The sequence below is a fragment of the Bidens hawaiensis genome, unplaced genomic scaffold (genome assembly GCF_021521415.1).
Source record: "Bidens hawaiensis isolate Kalapana, Puna unplaced genomic scaffold, B.hawaiensis_p1.1 tig00001236_1, whole genome shotgun sequence".
Lineage (NCBI taxonomy): Eukaryota > Viridiplantae > Streptophyta > Magnoliopsida > Asterales > Asteraceae > Bidens > Bidens hawaiensis.
This window is the reverse complement of record NW_027491070.1, coordinates 1,165,031-1,187,558: the sequence shown is the minus strand read 5'-3', so window position 1 is coordinate 1,187,558 and position 22,528 is coordinate 1,165,031. Positions and strand designations below refer to the sequence as shown.

Genomic DNA, 22,528 nt, shown 5'->3' with positions numbered 1-22,528 from the left:
TGATAATTAAAGGGATTTGTTTTACCATTATCATACAATTAACTTTTCTTCAAATTACCATATCCATCCGTTCTAAAATCTTTAATTTACAAGTTGAGAGGTATATGATGATTAAAAACTTTAATTAACAAGTTGAGACATAACTAATTATTAATTAAACGGGATCATTTTATAAAAGTACCTCTTAATAAATATATATATCAAAAGAACAATTAAGTAATGTAATTTGTAAGACATTTTATTTCCTTTGAGTAAATTACATTTTTCGTCTTTACATTTGTACCATTTTTCATTGGTTATTTTTAACTTTTAAAAATGTCAGGAACTGTACTTTACGTTCAAAAATCCTCACACGGGTGTCATTTTCATTAACATATGTCAAATTTGTCAGTTAAACCACCATACACATGTGGGTATTTTAGTCTTTTTCACTCATACATTTTTTTAACGATTCATGCATTTATTGTTGTCAAACAGTTTTCTTTTCATTCAAATGTTGTGTTCCTTGTCTTCTTGTTTCAATGTAACCATCTATATAGATCAAATAATTAAAATTATTAAAACTAATAGGATTATAACAATAATTATATGTTGTTAAATCCTTTTTTAAAAGGCACAAAAATTTACATAAAAGTTTCAATTTATCTCACTCATATATATCATGAATATAAGATTAAGGGGTGTGGGGGCTCCAACAGAGCCAAGAACCAATAATATTATGACGTGTTGTAGATAGAGAAACTGGATAAGGGGGATGTTGGAGCCCCTGGTGGAGCCCCTGGTGTGGAGGGGCTCTAGCAGGGGCTCCAGCGAAATTTTTTTTTATAAATATATTCAAACAACATATTATTAAAAAAACACACATTAATATCTAAAATTCAAATTACAAAAAAAAACATACTAAAAGTTAAACAATATTTTTTTAATTGATATAAAAATGAGTGAAATGGAGTATAGTTTATATAGAAAATATTTTTTTTTTGTTTTTTTTCGGCTGGTCAAACACCCCAACGGGTGAAAAACCCTCAAAAATTGTGCCCTCCTCTCTCTCTTCTCCCGCTACCATTCTCACGGCTATCCAAAGCGTCTCTCTAGCGCCCCTGTTGGTGTGATATTAGCGCCCCCTTTGAAGCCCCCACACCCCTCAGTCTAAACGTGATTTTATTCTTTTTGAGATCTTTTCATTTTTTTGGGTGTTTATTGTTGATTGGAAGAGTACAAGAAATGGAAAAGCAGAGTAGAGTAGTAGAGTTGCAGGGAAATAATGATATGGATGTAGTAGATGAGGGTGTAGTGAAGTCTTATCCCATCCACATGATATTGCTCTTCAAATCTATATCCCATCTTTAGTCACATTCTTGTAAATCCATTATTTGTAGATTTGTTACAATTGTATCTCATATTCAAATTATTTATTTTACTAATGCAACAAGGAGTTACAAATATACATGTTTTATAGGATTTAATAGATTGTTAATGTTCATATTGTAACTTATATTATATATTATATAGGGGAAGGTTTATGTAAATTTTAGTGTTAACATGAGAACGTAGGAAATAATACTGATTTATAAAAAAAATGAGAACGTAAGATTCAACACCAACTACAATATCAATTTATATAAACAATGATTAATAATAACAAAGAAAAAAGCCTAAAAATTACAACAAAAAAATCAAAATCAATAACAAGATAATAACATATATAAGCAAATAATTATAACAGCAAAAGAAAAAAAATCTAATATTAACAACAAAATATATATAAGCAAATACTTATAATGTCCCATAATCGAAAATTAACAAATACGAACAAAAAATAACAGCAAACACCTATAAAATAAACCTAATGATAACAACAAACTAGTTCTCACTGTTTTTATGTTAATAATAAAATGTATTTGTTCATGTTTCCATAGATTATTATGATTCGTTCTGGTAGACTAACACCAAACTTAACATTGATGTTTGAGTTGAGATTTGTATAATCTTACAAACAATTTGGTTATTGAAAAAAAAATTTAAGACTTTAAATAACATCCTAACGACCATTAGTTAGCATTCAAAGAAACATACAACGTATCAGTGATATCTCATTTATAATTATAGCAACCATTCCATCTACGTTTAAATAAAATATATTAATAATTATATTAAGTTATAAATGATAATAAGCGACAACCATATTTATTCTTCTAAAGTTTTTCAACATGTTACATATTATCCATAAAATAAAATGCATAAGCTGATTTTATTGGTGAGAGGACATTCATCGAGTAGAATGAACCCGAATCTCCAAAGCACCCCTAATAAATCGGGTTTGGTTATCGGATAAGATTGTAAATGAACCAAACGTTTGATGAATTGTTTGTGAACCGTTTAACGGAAGGTTCGTTTATCTTCGTTTATTTATGTTCGTTTACATATTAATAGAAAATAATAAAATATTATCTTAAAGAGTAATTTACTTAGGTTATGTTTGTTTTTGCTTATAAGGTCTGCAAGGAGCCTATATCTGCGGGCGCGCAGACATAAGCTCTTGAAGACTGTTTGTTTAAAAAAAAAAGATCTGAAAATTATTTTTATTGTCTTAAAAAATAAGTTTTTTTCACCATCTTCACACTTCTTAACAACATACTAAGTACCAACACCCAATGTCAAACACCACAACCATCCACCACCATCCACCGTCCGCCGCCGCCACCCCCACCCACCACCACCGTCCGCCGCCACCACCACCACCACCACCACCCACCTTCCGCCACCACCACCGTCAATCACCCACCACCACCACCGTCCATCACCACCACCGTCCACTACCACCACCATCCACCACCACCACCCACCGTTCGTCGCCACCACCACCCGCCACCACCCACCGTCCGCCGCCACCACCATCCACTGCCACCACCCCGTCACCACCACCAATACCCGCCACAACCATCCACCACCACCATAGTTCACCACCCACCACCACCCATTGTCGGCCACCATCACGGTCCACCACCCACCACCACCCATTGTCGGCCACCATCACGGTCCACCACCCACCACCACAAACGTCAATCACCACCACCCACCGTTCACCGCCTACCACAATCGTCTACCACCACTCACTTCCATAGTTCATACACCACTACCAATTATTTTAGCAGTCTACAAACGTTAAATGACTTTTATCTACTTTAATATATATGATAGGTAACTTATTTTCAGCTTATGCAGACGTTATCCAATTTATAAAACAAACAGTATTATATTTTCAGATTGCAGACCTTCAGACCACATCTTCAGTTGCAGACATTAAATCAGATGAAATCAGATTGCAGACAATTTTTGTCTTCAAAAACAAACAGCACCTTAATGGTTTTATATTTATTCATTTATGTTCGTTTATGCTTGTTTGTGTTCATTTACATTTGTTCTTATATGTTCATTTATGTTTGTTAAGTCATATTCGTGAATTGTTCGTTTAGAATTGAAATAAACGGACACGGACACAGATATGTGTTTGATTAAGCGTTCGTGTTCGTTTAAAGTTAAACAAACAGCCACGAATATGCCCTTGATCATATTTGTTCGTTTTGATTACATGCTATTGTATGTATTTCAGTTTCACCGCTAAGAGTTGTAATGTTGTATTATTCAAATTTCAAACATTATAGAACAACATACTTTTAAAACTAAACATTAATATTTCTAAAAGAAAATACAATAAAATATATGTATTTCCTCCTTTGCCGTGCTTCATAAACATAAAGCTATCAGACCAACAGTGAAAAAAGAAAGCCACTTATTCAAATAAAAGTTAAAAAAAGATAAAAGGAATAATAAGCTTATGTTAGCCACACCTGCGCATTTTAGCCATTAAAGCAACTTAAAAAAGTAAGCTCCATATAATAAAAGTAAAAAAAAGGAATAATAAGCTTCGCCTTTCAAATAATAATAATAATAATAATAATAATAATTTTATAATTTACACTTTCACCCCCTCACTCACTCACTGTCACTGACACCAGATTCTCTCTCTACGCTACAAATATAACTCTTTGCAACTCCACATTTTGTGACACTTATAATAATATTAATAATAGAAACCTACCTGACACATATAAACTAACACATTTATTTCATGTTATTATTACTATTGTTATTTTCCCACAACTTATTCCTCTTCTTCACTTGCAACATTCAATGATCATCAACAACATGTTTCAATATCAAACTCTAGGATTTTCACTCCTATGTTTTCTTGTTCTGTTTCCTCTTCTTTCCACGTCTTACGAAGCCTGTAATCCCGAAGGTTTTCACTTTTCGATTTCTTGTTTTACTTTTGACATATTAAAAAAATCGGTCTAGGCAACTCAGTACTCTCTTTATAATAATATTAAAGAATAAATATCATTTTTTTTTAAATATAGTATGTTGTTATATAAATATTAATAAACTTATAATATTTAACACATATATAATTTCTCAAATATTATTATTTTTATATAATTTACCATTTCTGAGTACTCCGGCTTATGCTAAGTACTCGCAACTCTCTAGCGGACAATATTTTGACACGGTTATTTGTGATGTTACATATGATATGGGTATTTGATATCTTGATGTGAAATTGTGTGTGCAGTTGAGGCTTTGATTATGATTAGAAGTGGTTTGAATGATCCACATGGTGTTCTTGGCAACTGGGATGAAGATTCTGTTGACCCTTGTAGCTGGGCTATGATTACTTGCTCTCCTGATAATCTTGTCACTGGCCTGTAAGTTTTTTTTGTCAGAGATATAGATTAAATTAACGTGTTATCCGTGTTAATCAAGCAGTATAATTACATATACCACATAGTGTAATTATAGACTTTATAGTATAGTGTATTGTATATATAATTACACTGTGGCGCCGCAGTTTGTTGCCGGCTTACCTGCCTCTTTATTGTAATCGGACCCTTTTATTTGCTTGATCATAAGTTAACTTGAAAAATAAAAAAAAATAATAAAAAAATAAAAAAGTAAAAAAAAATACACTGTTTGATTCACATAATTAGGACGTTAATTTAATCTGTACGATAGCTTTCCGCGTATAATATATTGTATACACAAAATATTCATTGTTTTATCTAAAACCCTTGTGGGGTTTGGTACAGTGGTGCTCCAAGCCAGGGTTTATCAGGAATGTTATCAGGGGTTATTGCTAATCTTACAAATATTCGTCAAGTGTAAGTTTTTTTTTTTTTTTTAATGTGTTTTCTTGAAAAAATATATTGAAATGGAAATATTATAAAAGGGTTGATTTGTTGATGATCAAAACAGGTTGTTGCAGAATAATAATATCTCCGGTGAGATTCCGGTTGGTATAGGCCACCTTCCGAAGCTGCAGACGTTGGATTTATCGAATAACGAATTAACCGGTCATGTGCCGGAGTCGCTTAGTCTTTTAAACAGCCTACAATACTTGTAAGTAATCACTAAAACAGGGTCCATGTGATAGAATGAAAAAGGTTACGCAGTTGGTATGATAGGGCCTAAAAAGTCATAGGAGCCATAAATCGTACGGTTTTTAATGCTAGCCCGTATGATTTTATGGCTCGTATGATAGAACGAAAAAGTTATGCGGTGTGATAGGGCCAAAAAAATCATAGTATCCGATTATGGTGGTCAAATAAGTCGTATCTTTGACTCTTTGTCGGTCAAAACATTAATACGGGCCATATGATTTGGCCCTCATACGACCCATAGGATCATCTGTAGGTGCCAAATCATACGTCTCGTATTCAGTGGTCACGTCTTCATTGGTCAAAACATCAATATTTTATGATTTCGCTCTCATACGACCCATATGGCCATTTTTCACTTTATGAGGGCCAATAATTACGGCTCGTATTCAGTGGTCACATCTTTGTCGATCAAAACATCAATACGAATCGTATGATTTGGCCCTCATACGACCCATATGGCCATTTTCACGTAACGAGGGCCAAATTATACGGTTCGTATTTAATGGTCATATCAATCATGTGACTCGTGTCTTTTGTCGAGTCAAAAACATCATATATGCTATGTTATTTGGTCATCATACGACCTGTATGACCATTTTTCACCCTATCATACAGTCCGTATGATGCGTATGTGGCCACTAAAACAAACCAACTTTCTCTAAAACTCCATATATGAAACATGATCTTTGATGGGTCAATTTTAGTTTTCTTTTTTTTCTTTAAATTGACTATTCAATTGTTTGGATTTTCTTTCTTAATTTGACATTATTTGACCAATGATGTTTGTTTAAAATTTGTCATGTAATGAGTAGAAGGTTAAACAACAACAGCTTATCTGGAACTATTCCTTTGTCCTTAGCTTCTGTTCCTCAACTTGCACTCCTGTGAGTTCATTTCTTTATTAATATTTTATTTTGTTTAGTCTTTGTCTACTGTTTGTTTACCTGTAAACATGTTTGAAATCATTAAATCTTTGACAAATTTTGTTCATTTCAGAGATTTGTCAAACAACAATCTCAGTGGTCCTGTTCCCAAGTTTGCAGCAAGAACATTCAAGTATGTTTGTATGAATCTTGTAAAAACAATTTTTAATACTGAAAAAAAAAAAGATTACATTTTTTAATATAAATCTAATATTAAAAAGATTGCATTTTTGTCTGTTTCTTGAAACAGTGTTTTGGGTAATCCTATGATCTGTGGGAGTCATGCTAATCAAGGTTGTTATGGGTCAACTTTACCTATGCCTCTTTCTTTTGGGCTTAATTCAACATCAGGTATGGTTTAATAAAAAAATATATATTTTTTTAAAAAAAAGTTTGTTTTTTTTAAAATTTGAAATTTTTAGGCAAAGGTAAGTCGAAAAGAGTCGCAATTGCTCTCGGAATCACAGTCGGTTGTCTCGTGTTTCTCGTCACGTGTCTTGGAGTTTTATTGTGGAAGAGAAGTAGAAACTTGAAGCAAAGCATTCTTGATATTAATGGTATGTGTGAATTCTTTGTAGTCAAGATTTTCAAAGTCAAACAAGCCCGATTTCGGTTGCGTGTTTGATATTATTCAAATTGGACATGAATTATGTAAACCATGCTTAGATAATTAAATGTTAATGGTAAATGTGTAATATGTATCTTAGTGTTTAACTAGAAAAGTGTAGTTTGACTTTTAATGTTTGACCTTTAAATAAAAAGAAACAAACATAAATTGACATCCATTATTCACATGTGTATTCATGTCATGATTGACTTCTAAAGTCAACATATCTGATATGATCTATTTTATTTTAGAACATTCAAATATTTAAATATTTAATATGAAGATATGCAAATTTTTAAGTTTGACCTCAAAAGTCAACAATTTTGGTAACAGATATACCAGAAGAGGGTCTAATGACTTTAGGCAACTTAAAAAGCTTCACATTCAAAGAGCTTCAATACGCAACCGATAACTTCAGCTCGAAAAATATTCTTGGTGCTGGAGGATTCGGTAACGTTTACAAGGGAAAACTAGGAGATGGGACAATGGTGGCGGTCAAACGTTTGAAAGACGTTAATGGGACCGCAGGAGAATCACAATTCAGGACAGAATTGGAGCTCATTAGCCTAGCAGTTCACCGAAATCTGCTTCGGTTGATCGGTTATTGTGTAACTCCGGTTGAGAGGCTTTTGGTTTACCCTTTTATGTCTAATGGCAGTGTAGCTTCAAGGCTTAGAGGTTTATAGTTTTTCTAATATTATCTTGTATTATTTATTGCATTATCAAAAAGTCAACTATAAAGTCAAACATTATTTCAGGTAAACCACCATTGGATTGGAATGCTCGAAAGAGAATCGCGATTGGGGCTGCGCGCGGGTTATTATATCTACACGAGCAATGTGACCTGAAAATTATTCACCGAGACGTGAAGGCGGCTAATGTTTTGTTAGATGAGTTTAATGAGGCAGTGGTGGGTGACTTTGGGCTAGCTAAGCTACTTGACCATGCTGACTCACATGTGACCACCGAGGTTCGTGGTACTGTGGGCCATATTGCACTGGAATATCTCTCGACAGGACAGTCGTCTGAGAAAACTGATGTTTTTTGTTTCGGGAGTTTGTTGTTGGAACTGATAACGGGAATGAGAGCTTTCGAGTTTGGGAAAACGGTTAATCAGAAAGGCGTAATGCTTGAATGGGTAAGTTTGTTTTCATATAAAATTATATGATTTTAGGTCTCGAGATAATAGGCCATACAGTACACCAACACTATGTATTGTTGAGAGAGAGATGAGAGCTGTTGGTGTACTGTATAGCCTACGTGATAGTATAGTAAAAAAGTAAAAAGAAAATAAAATAATTGTGAAAATTACATATTTTGTATTTTAGTTGTATGGGCAAAATGATCATTTTTATAAAACTAATAGAAAAAGTTAACAATAGTTAAAAAAAATAGAAAAGTGTGAGCATATGCATACATGACTTGTACCATACAAGTCTTGATGCACAAGGTACAAGACTGCTAAGTATGCGAAACGTTTTTTTTACTCCAGGTGAAAAAGGCGCACCAAGAGAAGAAGGTGGAGCTTTTAGCGGACAAAGAGCTCGGTACCAACTATGATCAAATCGACGTGTTGGAAATGTTACAAGTGGCGTTACTTTGTACTCAGTACACCCTGCCCACCGACCACGGATGTCAGAGGTGGTTAGGATGCTAGAAGGAGACGGTTTAGCCGAAAAATGGGCAGCTACACATAATAATATGAGCCATAACAGCCTTAGAAAGACTGGGATGGTCCAAAAACTTGAGGACAATGATGATGACTATACATCAAGCATGCTTGGAGTGATGTTGATGGATGATGACCATGATGCCCATGCCATGGTACTCTCAGGTCCAAGATGAGCATCAAATGTTACATACACAAATAGGAATGTTAAAGAAAAAAAAAGTGTAAACATTTGGTGGGGGAGTGAATATATATATTTTGGTATATATAGATTGATATTTTTATTTTATTATGTCTTGAAATTGGGGTCTAGTTTGATTATCTATGTTTTACTTGTAGAAAATATATTAGTGGAATGGATATCAGCTGCATAATTGTGTCATTTTTCTTTTTCTATTTATTATTATTTTAAAATATTAATTATTATAAAACTGCTTATCTAACTCCCCTCTATTCCATTAAATCAACAATGATACTCGTAATTAATATGAGAATAAAATACCAAATACATGTATTAAATAGTTTATATTTTCATAAATTTTAATTTGTTAGAAACAAGGCAGTAAAAGTAAAAGTAAAAGTAGTTAGACAGACCTTAGGCGGTCGACAGAAAAGTTGAAAGTACTCGAATAAAGTAAATATAAAGAAAATTAGTTCTTGATATTATATGTATGCCAATACAAGCATATTTCACGTAAACAAGGTACCCTGGCCGACTCGGCGCCGCCTAGCTCGACTTTTGACCGACTTGGAGTACCCTTGACCAACTTTTGACTGACTCCAACTAATCTTGGCCGACTTGAAGAAAGTTTCTTTAGAAGTGGTCTGAGGATCGACTACTCTCCACGTAAGCCGACTTTTTCAACATTGCTTAAAATACTAAAGTATTCTAAAAATTGCTAACCATGAAATAATATTCATTCTTTAATACTACATAAATAAGAATTATATTTTATTTTTTAAGTCAAAATCGGAAAGATTTAACCGACTAGATCCGATTCTCGCTAAAGTTGACCACATTTGATTGATTTGGAGTAATTCGACGGAATTAAAGAAAATCGTCTTGACATCATACCTTGTAGTGATTACTCGTCTACTTAAGGAGTCGTCAACCTTCTAGACCTACTTTCACAACATTGGTTAATATTTATGGCACTATTTATAAATAAATAACTATATTTATTTTATTTATGTGATGTAGTGGATGTTTTTGGTGGGGATACGTAACAAATAATAATAATGATGTGCTTTTGTCTCAAAGCTAAAGAATAGAAATTGAAAGCGAAAGTTGGCCGAGACAAGGTACCCTTTTCCTAGGCATGCCCTTTTGTTCTCACTACTTTTATTATTATGTATTTATTTTTCAAAAATATTTAAAAATAATTGATAAATTCACCTAATACTTTAACAATCTTGATCAAACTACTAATAAATTTAGGTGATAATTATCATATCCATGTAACTATATTCATCAATACACAAAGTCATGAAGTAGTTTGATGATTATTGTGATATTCGGTTCTCTTATTCGACACATAAAGGGTATGCTTAATTCAATTGTAACTGTGACCTATAAATATATATTATTTGAAGATGGTTGCGTCACTTGTGTGTTCTTAGGCAAATGAATACAAACCGACAAGAAATCTTAAACCCAAAAAATTTGGGACGGAATTTTACTTTTAGGGTATAAGATTGGTTTTAAAAATTTTTACTGGTAGATAGGTATGGTATTAGGTTATATCCAACACATTTACCCGATTCATACACCTAAACATTTAACTCACTAATTTTTAATTTTTATATTCCTAATTTTCTTGGGTATTAAATAATATAAACATACTTCCATAAGAAATGCATTTGAAAATCTCAACAAACGTCATTCTAAAAAATAATGGGTATATCAAATATATGTGGATATACGGGTAATTACTTGACACGCTACATATATTGTGTTGGGTATGAGATTAAGGGTTACTAATACAAATCTCGTTGTCATAGTAACTTTTAGTTGTCTTAACTCTTAATCCATCAATGCCCCAAAGTATATTTACAACTTTATCTTTTTAAATCTTGGATTTAATTTGAATTACAAATTTTAACTTGTGTCACACCAGTCAGTATCACTTTCACCAACAAAGCCAAACAAAGTTAAAAGAGATGTTTTGGAGATAAATTTTTGCTTTTAACCTTTCATGACTTTTAGTATGGGGGTAGAATGGGAATATTTTGTCAATTGTATGATCCTTCCAACTCCCTTTTAACTTTGTTTGGCTTTGTTTGTGAAAGTTATACGGAGTGGTGTGACATAAACTATAATTTGTAAATTCAAATTAAATTAAAGGTTCAAAAAATAAATATACTTTTGAGTTTTGATATACATCACAGGTGCTTTTAAAGATGAAAGTTACCTAGAAGGCACATTGAAATGATTGTAATCTTATCAACTATTTTACTTTTAAAAAGTTAATTATTGTTCTGATGATATATCTTATAATCATGGTTATTAAGCTAAGTATAATACAAAGTTAAAATGTCTAATAACACTCTATTAAGCCCGAACAATCAAACCCACTAACATTGTTTTGGGATATTTTAGTCAGGCCCAAACCCTTCATGATCAATTCTGGTTTACGATTAAGCGACTCATAACTGAAACGAATTAACATGTAAACCCGATTAACCATAAACTACCGGTTATCATTCCACGATTAGCCAAATCCAAACCGAACTACCCGTAAAACCGAACCAAAGTTATAAGGTTCGGTGTATTTCTATGAAAATCCAAAATTATTGTTCGGTTTTGTTTATACCTCATTAGAAAACCAAACTGCACCAAACCAAGCCAACCATGGAACCGAACAGTACTAAACTTGTTAGAATGTTTTCCATCGGATTTATAGCCCAAATTATTGTTTTTGGTCAAAAGTTTCGGGGCATATTAGTTAATAAGTAGTTATTAATAAGTAGTTAACTTAGACCAAAAGTTTAAAGCTCAAATTAGGGGTGTGCGTGGTGCGGTTTGGTGTGGTTTTTGGCTAAAACCAAACCGAAAACCAAAACTTCGGTTTTTAAAGTTTTTGAAACAGTTCAGTTTTGGTTTTTTTCGGTTTCGGTTTTTTCAGTTTTTGCCATTTGAGCCTGAAAATTTTAGACCGAAATTTTTTTGGCAAAACTATATAAATTTAGGTATAAATAATTTTGTTAATTGTAAAATTAAAGACTATTATACATTTGACCAAAAATATTTGTTACATATTTATTAAATTCTTATAAATTACTTACTATAAAATATAAAAAAACAAAAATTTAGGAATTTGGTTCGGTTCGATTTTTTCTGTTTTAATTACATGAAAAACCAAACCGAACCGTTAGTTCGGTTTATATAAAAACATAAAAACAAACCGACGGTTTTTGTTTCGGTTCGGTATTTTCGTTTTGAATTTTTCGATTTTTTCGGTTTCTTGCACACCCCTCGCCCAAATTCATCAATAAACTGAAAACCAACACATAATCATATAAAACCCAACCCATGCGTAAAACCAAACGCCGAAACCGAAGTTCTGATTCTGCTCCCATTTGAGCCTAAAACTGACTTATGAACACCTCCGTTAACAACAGTATCCATTATTCAAAGAAACAAATAAGTTGTTTCCACTCTCCATCATGAAAACAACCCAACTGTGAGCAAACAATGTGATTCTTTTAACAAAACCAAAGCATTTGATTAGAAAGTTTTACAACAACCAACCTCCTATAAAACCATGTGAACTCTAGGCTGAACGGCTTTTTTAGTATTCCTTTCGATAGGTTAACTACACCAATCAATCCCCAAAGTCTAAAACGACCAAATATCTTATAACTCATGGGCATATCGTTACAACGAAACTAAATCACCCGGAAAATGTTACCAAATCTGAAACTACCGACCTTTTGCTTTGACAAATTTGCCCCTGGAGGCTTTCTTCTCCATCTTCTCTCTTTTCTTCCGAGTCTTTTCATCCTCTTCAACACCCTGTTAATTGGTATAAAGTAAAAACAAGTGAAAATCATGTATTCTATACGGGTCAGGCAGGTTGACCCTAAACACTTTTGTCCAAAATTTATATAATGTTTAACTAGTAGTCGGTTTAGTCGAGGTGATACATGGTTGTAGACATGTAAACAAACCAAACAGTCAATGAACCGTCCGGCGGGAAGTTTGTTTATGTTCATTAATCAATAAACGAACAAACATGAATACGTGTCTCGGTCATTTATGTCCGTGAACATTATTTTAAGTTTTGTTTAACTTCATTAATATATGATTATCTTCATTTAAATACTTAGGCCCGTCTTACAAATTAGTTCAGTTTTATGAAATCAAAATAACATAGTCTAGTTTTATTAAACTTTTAGGCATAAGTGCATAACATACTGACATTCACATTTACTTCTAATTGGTATTCGCTTGGTTATGTTAGTCATCTATGTTCAACTATCTCCGTTCGTTTATACTATTAACAATCAAACACGATTCGTTCGTTTAACCGTTCGTGTTCGATCTTTTGATCAATTAAAGTCAAACAAACGAACACGAACATGCCCCTTTCGTGTTTTTTTGTTCGTTTACAAGCTTACATAGTCCGGTCCGGCGACAATTTTTTTACAAAATTTATAAATTGTTAATAACTAACATTCATAGTCAATATAGATATATAATTTCAGTAGTCATCTAATTTAAGTACAAAACATACCTCGGAACCTTGAGGAAGAAATCCCTTAACCAAACCCCATCCCTTGTAAACTGCAAATGCTGGTATCTGAAAAAAAAAAACAATACAAGATTTACTTAAAGAAGCTTCTACAAAGACAAGATTCCAAAAACAATAATAACACAAGCATCATACCACCGCATATATCCACCAAAACTTCCCAGATATGATAGATGTGAGTTGCACAAAGCAAGTAATGTAGATAACATCATGTAGGTATCTGCAAACAAAATATAAACAAGATAAAGACTAATACACCAATGACAAATAACTACTAAAAAAACTAAGTTAAAATACACACCCGCAAGCTCCACCAGTACTCATATCAAATCCACCATCTAAAAGATCACCATCATCAGTATAGGTAGGTTTTGCCATTGATGCTAGTTGATTATAGCAAAGATAATACGCGAGTGAAGTTAATATTAGTCCAATCCAATGCAGCCATGTAAAAGTTGAATAAAATACCCCTGCCCTTAACACAAGAAAAATGACCTACAAAATATCATATACAAGACATTTATATGCAGTACAAATATATACATAAACAAAGTAACAAACAAGGAAACAAGTATAAATATCATCAATGATCATCATTATATCAATGGATCACTTATGAAGACACACTAATTAAAGATTTGCAGCATGCATATAAGTAGGACTGTAAACAAACCAAACTGAACTGAACAAGACCAAGTTCATGTTCACCCGTTAAGCGGGTAGGACTGTAAAATCTCTTGTTGGTGTTTGTTTGTTAAAAAAACTAGTCTGTGAACGGTTCACAAACACAAATGAAGGGACAAAGATGAAAACCATAGTTATCAAATGCGTTAGGCGCACTCAAGGCGCATAGGCCTCACCTGGGCCTAGGCGCAAGGCGCAAAAAAAGCGAGGGCCTGTGGATAAAAAAGCGCACTTAAATGAAAAATAAAAAATATATATTCTATATGAAAAATAATACTGTTGTTCAAATAAAAATAAACAAAAGCTATCATATAACATTTAATATCATCTAACTAACACCAAAAATTCTAAAATAGTTAAGATTGACCTCTCCAAGATCTAAGTTTCAATAGCACTCTTTGTGTTCCTTTTGCTCGGCTTTCATCTTCTTGTGTTCCTGGCATAGACAATGCCGAAGCGCTCACCTAGAAACTAGAAGCGCATTTATAGAGCCTCGCATGAAAAAATGTGCCTAGGCGCAAGAAGCGAGGGCTTTTAAAAACTATGATGAAAACAAACAATGTTTAATTTGATTTGACTAACCGAGAGTGGTCATTGTCAACAGTTCGGCCCTGCTACCAAGCTTGTGTTGGTGTTCTTTTAACATTCATTCATATCCATATGTTAAATTTACATATAAACTAACCACATAATACTGATATGTGTGTGTGTGTTTTATAGTTAACAATTTTGCTTAGATCTATATGATACGAAAACGAACATTAACGAAGAACAATTGAGCGAATGTGGCCTCTGTTCGTGTTTATGAAACGAACATAAACGAAAGAGTTCCACCTAGATCCAAGTATCTATCTGTCTAGATGTCGAAATTGATGTTTACAAGGTATGAAACAAGCATCTGTAACTGATTCTGTTTGTAGCAGAATGCACATTCATATGTAACTAATTCTAGTATTCGTGTGCACGACTGACTTTCGAAGCTAATTCTAGTATTCGTCTTAATAATTATGATATACATCGATGATATCGAAGTGGAATTAAATAGCATACACTAATCAATTTGAATCAAACAATAACAATTGTGTAAATGTAAGAAGGTATCAAGATATTATTACATTGGAAGCGATGATGAGGCGAAACAGATTGTTCATGTGACGACTGTTCTCTTCCCGTCGTTTCTTAGCACCTTGATTCGCCATATCTTCGATTGATTAATTGACTGAATAACAATAATAATAAGAATTGTAAAACCCTAGACCAGGAATTGGGAAGAGCTTACTTGAGTTGGAAGAGTTAAAAAGCATACAAGTTACAACAACCACATACAAGACAGGTAAACGAGTCAAGCTCGAGCTGGTTTCGACTTAAGGGCAATGTTGTAGAAATCGTTAGTCAGACGGTGGGATAGGGTCTGACGATTAGTCGGGATTAATGTATGATTTCAGTTTTATATATACATGCACGTATTTTTATATGTAAATACACTATGGCCGCAAATTGACTGGAATCTCGTCGGAAGTCGCAAATTTTTTGTTGAAACCTTGTCGGTAACAGCCGATTAAGTTTGATTAATCTTGATTTTGATCGGAATTAACCATTGGCTAATTAGCCCAAAGTTAATCAGTGAGGTTGGGACTGGTGATTAATCGGTAATTAATCGATACCTAAATGGGATTTTTATAACTAATGCTTGCGAGAGCTCAAGCTCTTTTTCTAAACTCAGACTCATTAGTTGGTTTCTCAAGCTAAAATATGTATGCAATTGTTTGATTAGTGTAACGTGTAATCTTGTACAAGGTGTGTATTTATTTTAAGCAAGGTTGCTAAAACACAACTACACAAGGGTAACATTCACACTGCTTACTCCTTAATTACTTGAACAATTTTTTTACCAAGTTCCTAATATTATGTTATTATCAGTTATTTGACAATCACCATACATTATCTTGTGAATTGCTATTATACATTCACTCATACAATGATCCTTTCGGACATGGTCGGCTCTAAGAATTCATGTGTCCCGACCGAGCCGAAAATAATATGTCCTTTAAGTCTTAAAGTACTAAATAATGTAAACAGTTTTTTATACGAAGATTAAAGTTATGACAATAAACATAAAAATTAGCCAATAATGGTATTTTAAAAAATTTTCCGTGCCCCGGCCGGCCGCTCACATCGCCCGCCCTGCTAGTTTCGGAATCTAACTTCACAACCATTTAGATAATAATGCAAGGCTCGTATTTTTTAGTTTCTTCACTCCTAACTAGTCTCGAATTTCAGGTTTAGTAGTCGATTCTACGACAACCCAATGTATATTTTCATTTTTTGCTCATCTCCACCCCAACTGCTAATTACAGTTTTAGGGGCTTTAAACATATTAAAAAAATAATAGTGATCGGCCAAATAACGAATTGACAAGCATTAATTTTTTCAAAAAAAAAAACATTAATTGTTACCTCTAGTCTTTAACGTCCACCCATACAGTTTACTTTTTGACATATATTTGTCCCGAATTTGGATATAATGTAAAAACACCATAGGACTCTTGATAGATTCAATAAATTCGTGTTCGATCATCCCCACTCCCCAATATGATTGAGCATCGTATTGTATGTGTACAGTGTATGTGATATTGTTAAACTCTTAAGCACGTGTAAGAAGATGTAATTGTATAATCTTGTATTATATACTTAATTCGTATTGCATGATACTACCTCTAACATCTACTAATCACGTTGTGTCTAATAGATATCTTAGGCCTGTTATCAAGTAGAGTAACACCATGAAATTATATCTTTGTGAATTGCTTCTTTACTTCTTTTTTATTAATAAGTTTGGTCAACCCATGCGCATCAAATCATGCCACGATTAATAATGAAAATGCACTTTAAAAAATAATAATCACATGTGTTGTGCATGTTACAGCTTTCACTTAATATAATATATAGGTAGATGTGATATCAAATTGGCTTATTTTCCTACCCTGAAAACCTCATTATTAGAAGTAACTCTATTCTATTATTGTTTTTAGAGGATTATACATGTATATAACATAATAATAATAATAATAATAATAATAATAATAATTATTATTATTATTATTACTGTAATATAAATAACAATTTTGGCATTTGGCGATACCGTATCAGTCAATGAATTTGTTTTTAAGTTCAGTTACCATAATAATCACAATGGAAACTAACTAAATGTCAAGTTTTTTTAGTTTCAGTACCATAATAAACCTGAAAGAAAACAACCGAGTTTGCATAGATTCGTGGCCTTATTTAAAGCCCATGACCGAAAACGCTCGGGCTTTACCAATGCGCAAGTTTACCGACCAACCACCTCAGCTTTTATATTTTTTTTTCGTTTTTTAGTTCTGGCACCTAACACACGTAATCAAAACCGACAGAATTCGTGTCAAGTTATCGCTTTAATACTTGGAACCACAACATTTGAGTTTTACCACCGTCTGAGTTTGCCAACCAAATAAACATCGTTTAAAATATTTTGTTTTATTATATGTTAATGTTTTTATATGTTAATTTGACGATTTATTTTTTTTTTGGTTTAAACACTTAAAGTTTTATTAATGGTGTCTATATTGTAACGAACACAGCCAATACTGACCGAATTCATGTAAACTCATTGTCGTAGCGCTTGAGTTTTACCAACGTTTATCTTTCAACGCTGGAGTTTTGTCAACCGTCCGAGCGCATTGCACCGGGTAGAAAAACTTGTTTGTGTTTAACTTTAAAAGTTTACATCAAATCCTGAAAATTTTTTTATAAAATAATACTAAAAGTTAGTAAATAAAATAAAAAGTTACCAAGAAATAATATTAACAAAGTTAAATAATTATCTGTTGAATAATAATTACAATTTGCAGGCAGCCCAGATCGCATCGTGCAATTCAATTCCATTCCAAGAAACCAGGCTTCTTTTCTCTCCACCAATTTAGGGTTCTTCATCGATCCTAACATTATCGTCAATTTATCCAAAACAGGGTATTATTATTACTTTATCCTCAATACCCACTTTCTCAAACCACTTCAATTTCAATTTTCAGCATCCCAATTTCCTAAATTTCAATAATTTCTTGATCCAACAATCAAGCCCAGGTTCGTTCTTCATTACCCATATCCTTAATTTCATTCTTGCATAATAAAGTTGTTAACTTTATGATCTTTTGTTGTTGGGTGTCCTTAAAAATTAAAAAATCCCCCAATTTATTATCTTTTGCTGTTTGGTTGATCATTGAATTATTATTATTATTAAAATTGTTATGGGAATTAGTTAAAAATTTGATTTTGTTGAAGTTTAAAAACAGGGGTTTAATTATGGATTGATTGATTGGATTCTGTAACTGAATATGTATTTTACTGTTACAGGTTGTTGTTAGATTGGGATAAAGTTTTTTTTTTTTAAGTGATCAAGATTTGTAGTTTAACATTTAAAGAACTGGATTCAAGATGAGGAGAGCTTTGGTCAAATCATTCGGGCCGACACGATCGGCTTTTCGACATCAAGGGGATAAAGTATCAACCGGGGTCGCAAAAAGATTATTGGCATCGAATTTAAATAATGGGATTTATGATAAATCATCTTATAATAGTTGTAAATGTGGGGGCCCTTTGTTTTCAAGGACTTTGTCTTCTGATGCTGCTGATGTGAACTACAAAGGTTCTTGATTTTTTTTATTAATTTTTTTTATTGATTTGTGGTTAAAAGTATATTTACTTTTATTGTGTTTGATATTTATAGCAGAAGTGAAAAAAGCGGGACCGCTTGTGGAGTATGAGCGAAGAATAGCGGCTGGTGAGCTTGATGATGGCGATAATTCTCAGGTAGTTACTGATCGGAAGTATAAAGACATGATTTTTTATTTTACCGTTTTCTTATCATGCGCTTGCAGATTGGTACCCTAAAAGAAATCCAGAGACTGTATGATGAGCTTGTTGAATCAGCCGATGCTTGTCGTTTGGATCGTTATTCTGATCATGGGAAAGCCGGGAGGTAAATATTGTTATTATACTCTGTTTTTTTATAATTATTCTGAGCTTGTGGTTTTGAAAACTGTAAAAGAGACTGGCATTACTATATCTGAAATTTGTAATTATCATGCAAGGGTAGTTTAGTCATTTTACTCTTTAGTTAGCGAAAAATTTAACACTAGTTAGTGGAAAGGACGAAAAGTGTGAAAGAATATGAACGTCATGGATGTTTTTGTACTTATCGAAGTTAAAAGAACCAATATGCAAGTAACCCTAAACGTAAAGGACGAAATATGTAATTGACCCTAAAGTTAAAGTCACAAAGCTTCATTATTTGTTTATTTTACTTGTATTATGCATTTGGTTACTAATGTTTTAAGTTGGATTACAGGAGCCGGTGGTTATGGTCCCGTCTCATGCCACAATCTTCGGTCTCACCTGTAAAAGGACTCTATCTTTACGGAGGCGTTGGCACTGGAAAAACCATGTTAATGGATTTATTTTATGATCAATTGTAAGCACCACAAATTGTAGTTTGAAAATATATTTAAAAAAGTTAAGTTCTTGTTGGTTAAAATTCTTGATACATGATTTCAAATTATTAGGCCTTGCAATTGGAGGAAAAAGAGGATTCATTTTCATGACTTTATGCTGACCGTGCATAGTCGGTTGCAAGTAAGTTACTTTCTGTATGTTGTATTATTAACCAGACCCATATTTGTAAAACTACACAGATGGTCCCTGTGGTTTGCTCATATTGCACGTTTAGTCCCCACCTTTCTAAAAGTACACTGGCAGTCCCTTCTGTTCACTACTTCACTCAAATGTGAGTCTAGGCCTGTAAATGAACACTAGCGGAGCATGTTCGTTCGTTTAACTTTAGCCAAACAAACGACTGGACATGAACAATTAAACGAACGGAGTATTGTTCGTGTCCGTTTGTTAAGACAATGAGTGTGTTCATGTTCGTTTATGTTTGTTCTTTATCAATATATATGAACGGTTCACGAATGTAAACGAAGAAACATAGCTGGACATAGATGAATGGACATAACTGAGCTAAAACAGTTAAAAGTAAACTTGACTAACAGTATATTGAGGCATTGAGCCTACAAAGCTGTTAAAACTAGATAAAATTGTAGTGGGCCTAAAAGTTTAAATATATATATCAACGAACATAAATGAACGCAAACGAACGAGCATAGACGAATTCAAATGAATGTTCACGAACACAGATGAACAAACGAAACATATTCATGTTCGTTCGTTAACTAAATGAACAAAAAGTTTTGTTCATGTTCATTCGTTTATTAAATTAACGAACTTCTCGCCGAATGGTTCATTGAACGTTCGGTTCGTTTACAGACGGATGGAGGTGAACTTTTTTGTTAATGTTTTTAGAAATGACTAAAATATTCTTTAATAATATGGTTGTAATTCACAATGCAGAAACACAGAGGCGTGTCTGATCCGCTTGAAGTTGTTGCAGGAGAGATATCGGATGAATCCATCTTATTATGCTTAGATGAGTTCATGGTATGATGGAATTTCATAAATTATACGCAACTTTGTGGCCAGGGTTTCGTTGACTTTACGGGTCGTTGATTATCCTTCCGCATATGTTATTTGTAGGTTAATGATGTAGCCGATGCTTTAATACTAAACCGTTTATTTGGCCATCTTTTTAACAATGGTGCTGTAAGTAACTAACAATTTGTACATTTTCTGATTTCTTACTTGTGTTCCATTATAAGTTTATAACAAAGCTGAACGGTTTATTTTTGTGTTTGTGATGGAAGTATAGATACTTGTTGCTACATCAAACCGTGCTCCCGACAAACTTTATGAAGGTGGATTGCAAAGAGACCTTTTTCTACCATTTATCGCCACCCTTAAGGTAATTTCATTAATTATGACTTTTTTTTTAATTTTTATTTTAACCATTTTTCTTGTTAGTTATTGTGTTTTTGTTTCATGGATGCAGGAAAGATGTGTAATACATGAAATTGGCTCGTTAATAGATTATCGGAAGAGAACCTCGGTAAAAATGCAAACTTTTTCACTCTCTTTAAAAAAATATTATCTTTTTAAAAAATATATGATTTAACTTAAATCCTGTATTTTTTTACTTTAAACTTAGGCTGAAGAAGGTTTCTACTTCGTAAAGAGCGAGTCTGATTTTCTTATGCAAAAGTTTAAAGAGTTGGTTGGGGAACAACATACGCCGCAGCCTCACGAAGTGGAAGTTGTTATGGGTCGAAAATTACAAGTATATCCGATTTATTAATATTAGTTTATGTTATATGAAATTTATATTATTTTGAAGCAACTTTATTTTACTTATTGTGTGTGATGCATAGGTTCCGTTGGGTGCTAATGGATGTGCATATTTTTCTTTTGAGGAACTTTGTGACAAACCTCTCGGTGCTGCTGACTATTTTGGGCTATGCAGTAAGTAAATCAATTAAATAAGATATTTTAATTAAGTAATTTTAATTTATAATGACGCTTAAATAATTCTAACGACAGAGAAATTTCATACCTTGGCGTTGGATAACGTGCCGATATTTGGGCTCCACAACAGAACAGCAGCCTATCGATTTGTCACTCTTGTTGATGTTAGTATCTTGTCGATCACTTTTTGTAGTCAAACTTCACAGTGTGCTTACTTGTAATAATAATAACGGAATAATATGCATACAGGTCATGTATGAGAATAAGGCGAGACTAATGTGTACAGCCGAGGGGACTCCTTTTGAACTTTTTGAAAGAATTGTGACCATTTCCGATGCTCAAAGTAGAGCCCCTAGAACCTCATCAAGGTCAAGAAAAAATGACGATTATGACATTTGTGTTGATAACGAACTCGGGTTTGCAAAAGATCGCACTATTAGCAGGTACGTCTTGTTTTTACTTTAAAGAGCTGGTCTAACAAAACTGATTCCATTTCAAGATTTTATAGGTTTGACCTTGAAAAGTCAATGTATATGACATGTGGATAATAAATAACAGGCTGACAGAAATGAACAGCAGTGAGTATCTTGAGCAACATGCAGAAATGATAGCGGGGAAGGGAGGTCAAAGTCAAAGGGTTGAATACAACAATGATCATGTGGTACAAGCATGAACAAATTAGGTTTTGTTAGATATTGTTTTATTTCTTACATAAGTTGGTGGATCAGGTAAAATAATTTGCACTGAAACACCCAAAGTGACCACCTTCTTTATATGAAATACGTAAGGTTGAAATTGGTGGCAAAGATTTTTGAAGTTCGGATGCATAGATAGATAAGCGCATTAAGCATTATTGTTGTAATAATATTGTAACTTGCCAACATTCGGATTGAAATTAATAGACTAAGTTTTCTTCTTTTTTTAACCATCTTGATTACTTGTGAA

The 22,528-nt window shown here is 33.1% G+C and overlaps 2 protein-coding genes and 1 pseudogene across 4 annotated transcripts; 2 read left to right on the top strand and 1 right to left on the bottom strand.

Moving 5' to 3' along the window:
• Positions 1-3,981: 3,981 nt before the first annotated feature.
• LOC143568502 (putative LRR receptor-like serine/threonine-protein kinase At4g30520) lies at positions 3,982-9,052 on the top strand (annotated as a pseudogene). The gene is made up of 11 exons (XR_013141583.1): positions 3,982-4,303; positions 4,634-4,766; positions 5,148-5,219; positions 5,314-5,457; positions 6,311-6,382; positions 6,495-6,554; positions 6,672-6,772; positions 6,844-6,978; positions 7,362-7,706; positions 7,787-8,166; positions 8,521-9,052. The product of XR_013141583.1 is annotated as a putative LRR receptor-like serine/threonine-protein kinase At4g30520 (transcript).
• A 3,409-nt stretch (positions 9,053-12,461) lies between these two features.
• Positions 12,462-15,348, bottom strand: LOC143567260 (uncharacterized). Its single transcript, XM_077053727.1, has 5 exons — positions 15,251-15,348; positions 13,753-13,946; positions 13,587-13,671; positions 13,434-13,499; positions 12,462-12,712 (listed from the first exon to the last, which is right to left on the bottom strand). Exons 1-5 carry the CDS (start codon positions 15,332-15,334, stop codon positions 12,620-12,622), a joined length of 522 nt encoding a protein of 173 aa, XP_076909842.1. The 5' UTR covers positions 15,335-15,348; the 3' UTR covers positions 12,462-12,619.
• A 2,730-nt stretch (positions 15,349-18,078) lies between these two features.
• LOC143568488 (uncharacterized) lies at positions 18,079-22,468 on the top strand. Of its 2 annotated transcripts, none has more exons than XM_077054647.1 (15): positions 18,079-18,256; positions 18,595-18,818; positions 18,903-18,982; positions 19,051-19,151; positions 19,521-19,643; positions 19,735-19,804; positions 20,579-20,665; positions 20,762-20,827; positions 20,934-21,026; positions 21,114-21,170; positions 21,270-21,398; positions 21,490-21,580; positions 21,659-21,747; positions 21,833-22,026; positions 22,142-22,468. In XM_077054647.1, the coding sequence occupies exons 2-15, from the start codon at positions 18,608-18,610 to the stop codon at positions 22,254-22,256; spliced, it is 1,506 nt and encodes a 501-aa protein (XP_076910762.1). In that variant the 5' UTR covers positions 18,079-18,256; positions 18,595-18,607; the 3' UTR covers positions 22,257-22,468. The 2 variants fall into 2 exon arrangements, with proteins under 2 accessions (XP_076910762.1, XP_076910757.1); XM_077054642.1 differs by having other exon boundaries at positions 18,527-18,818.
• Positions 22,469-22,528: the final 60 nt, after the last annotated feature.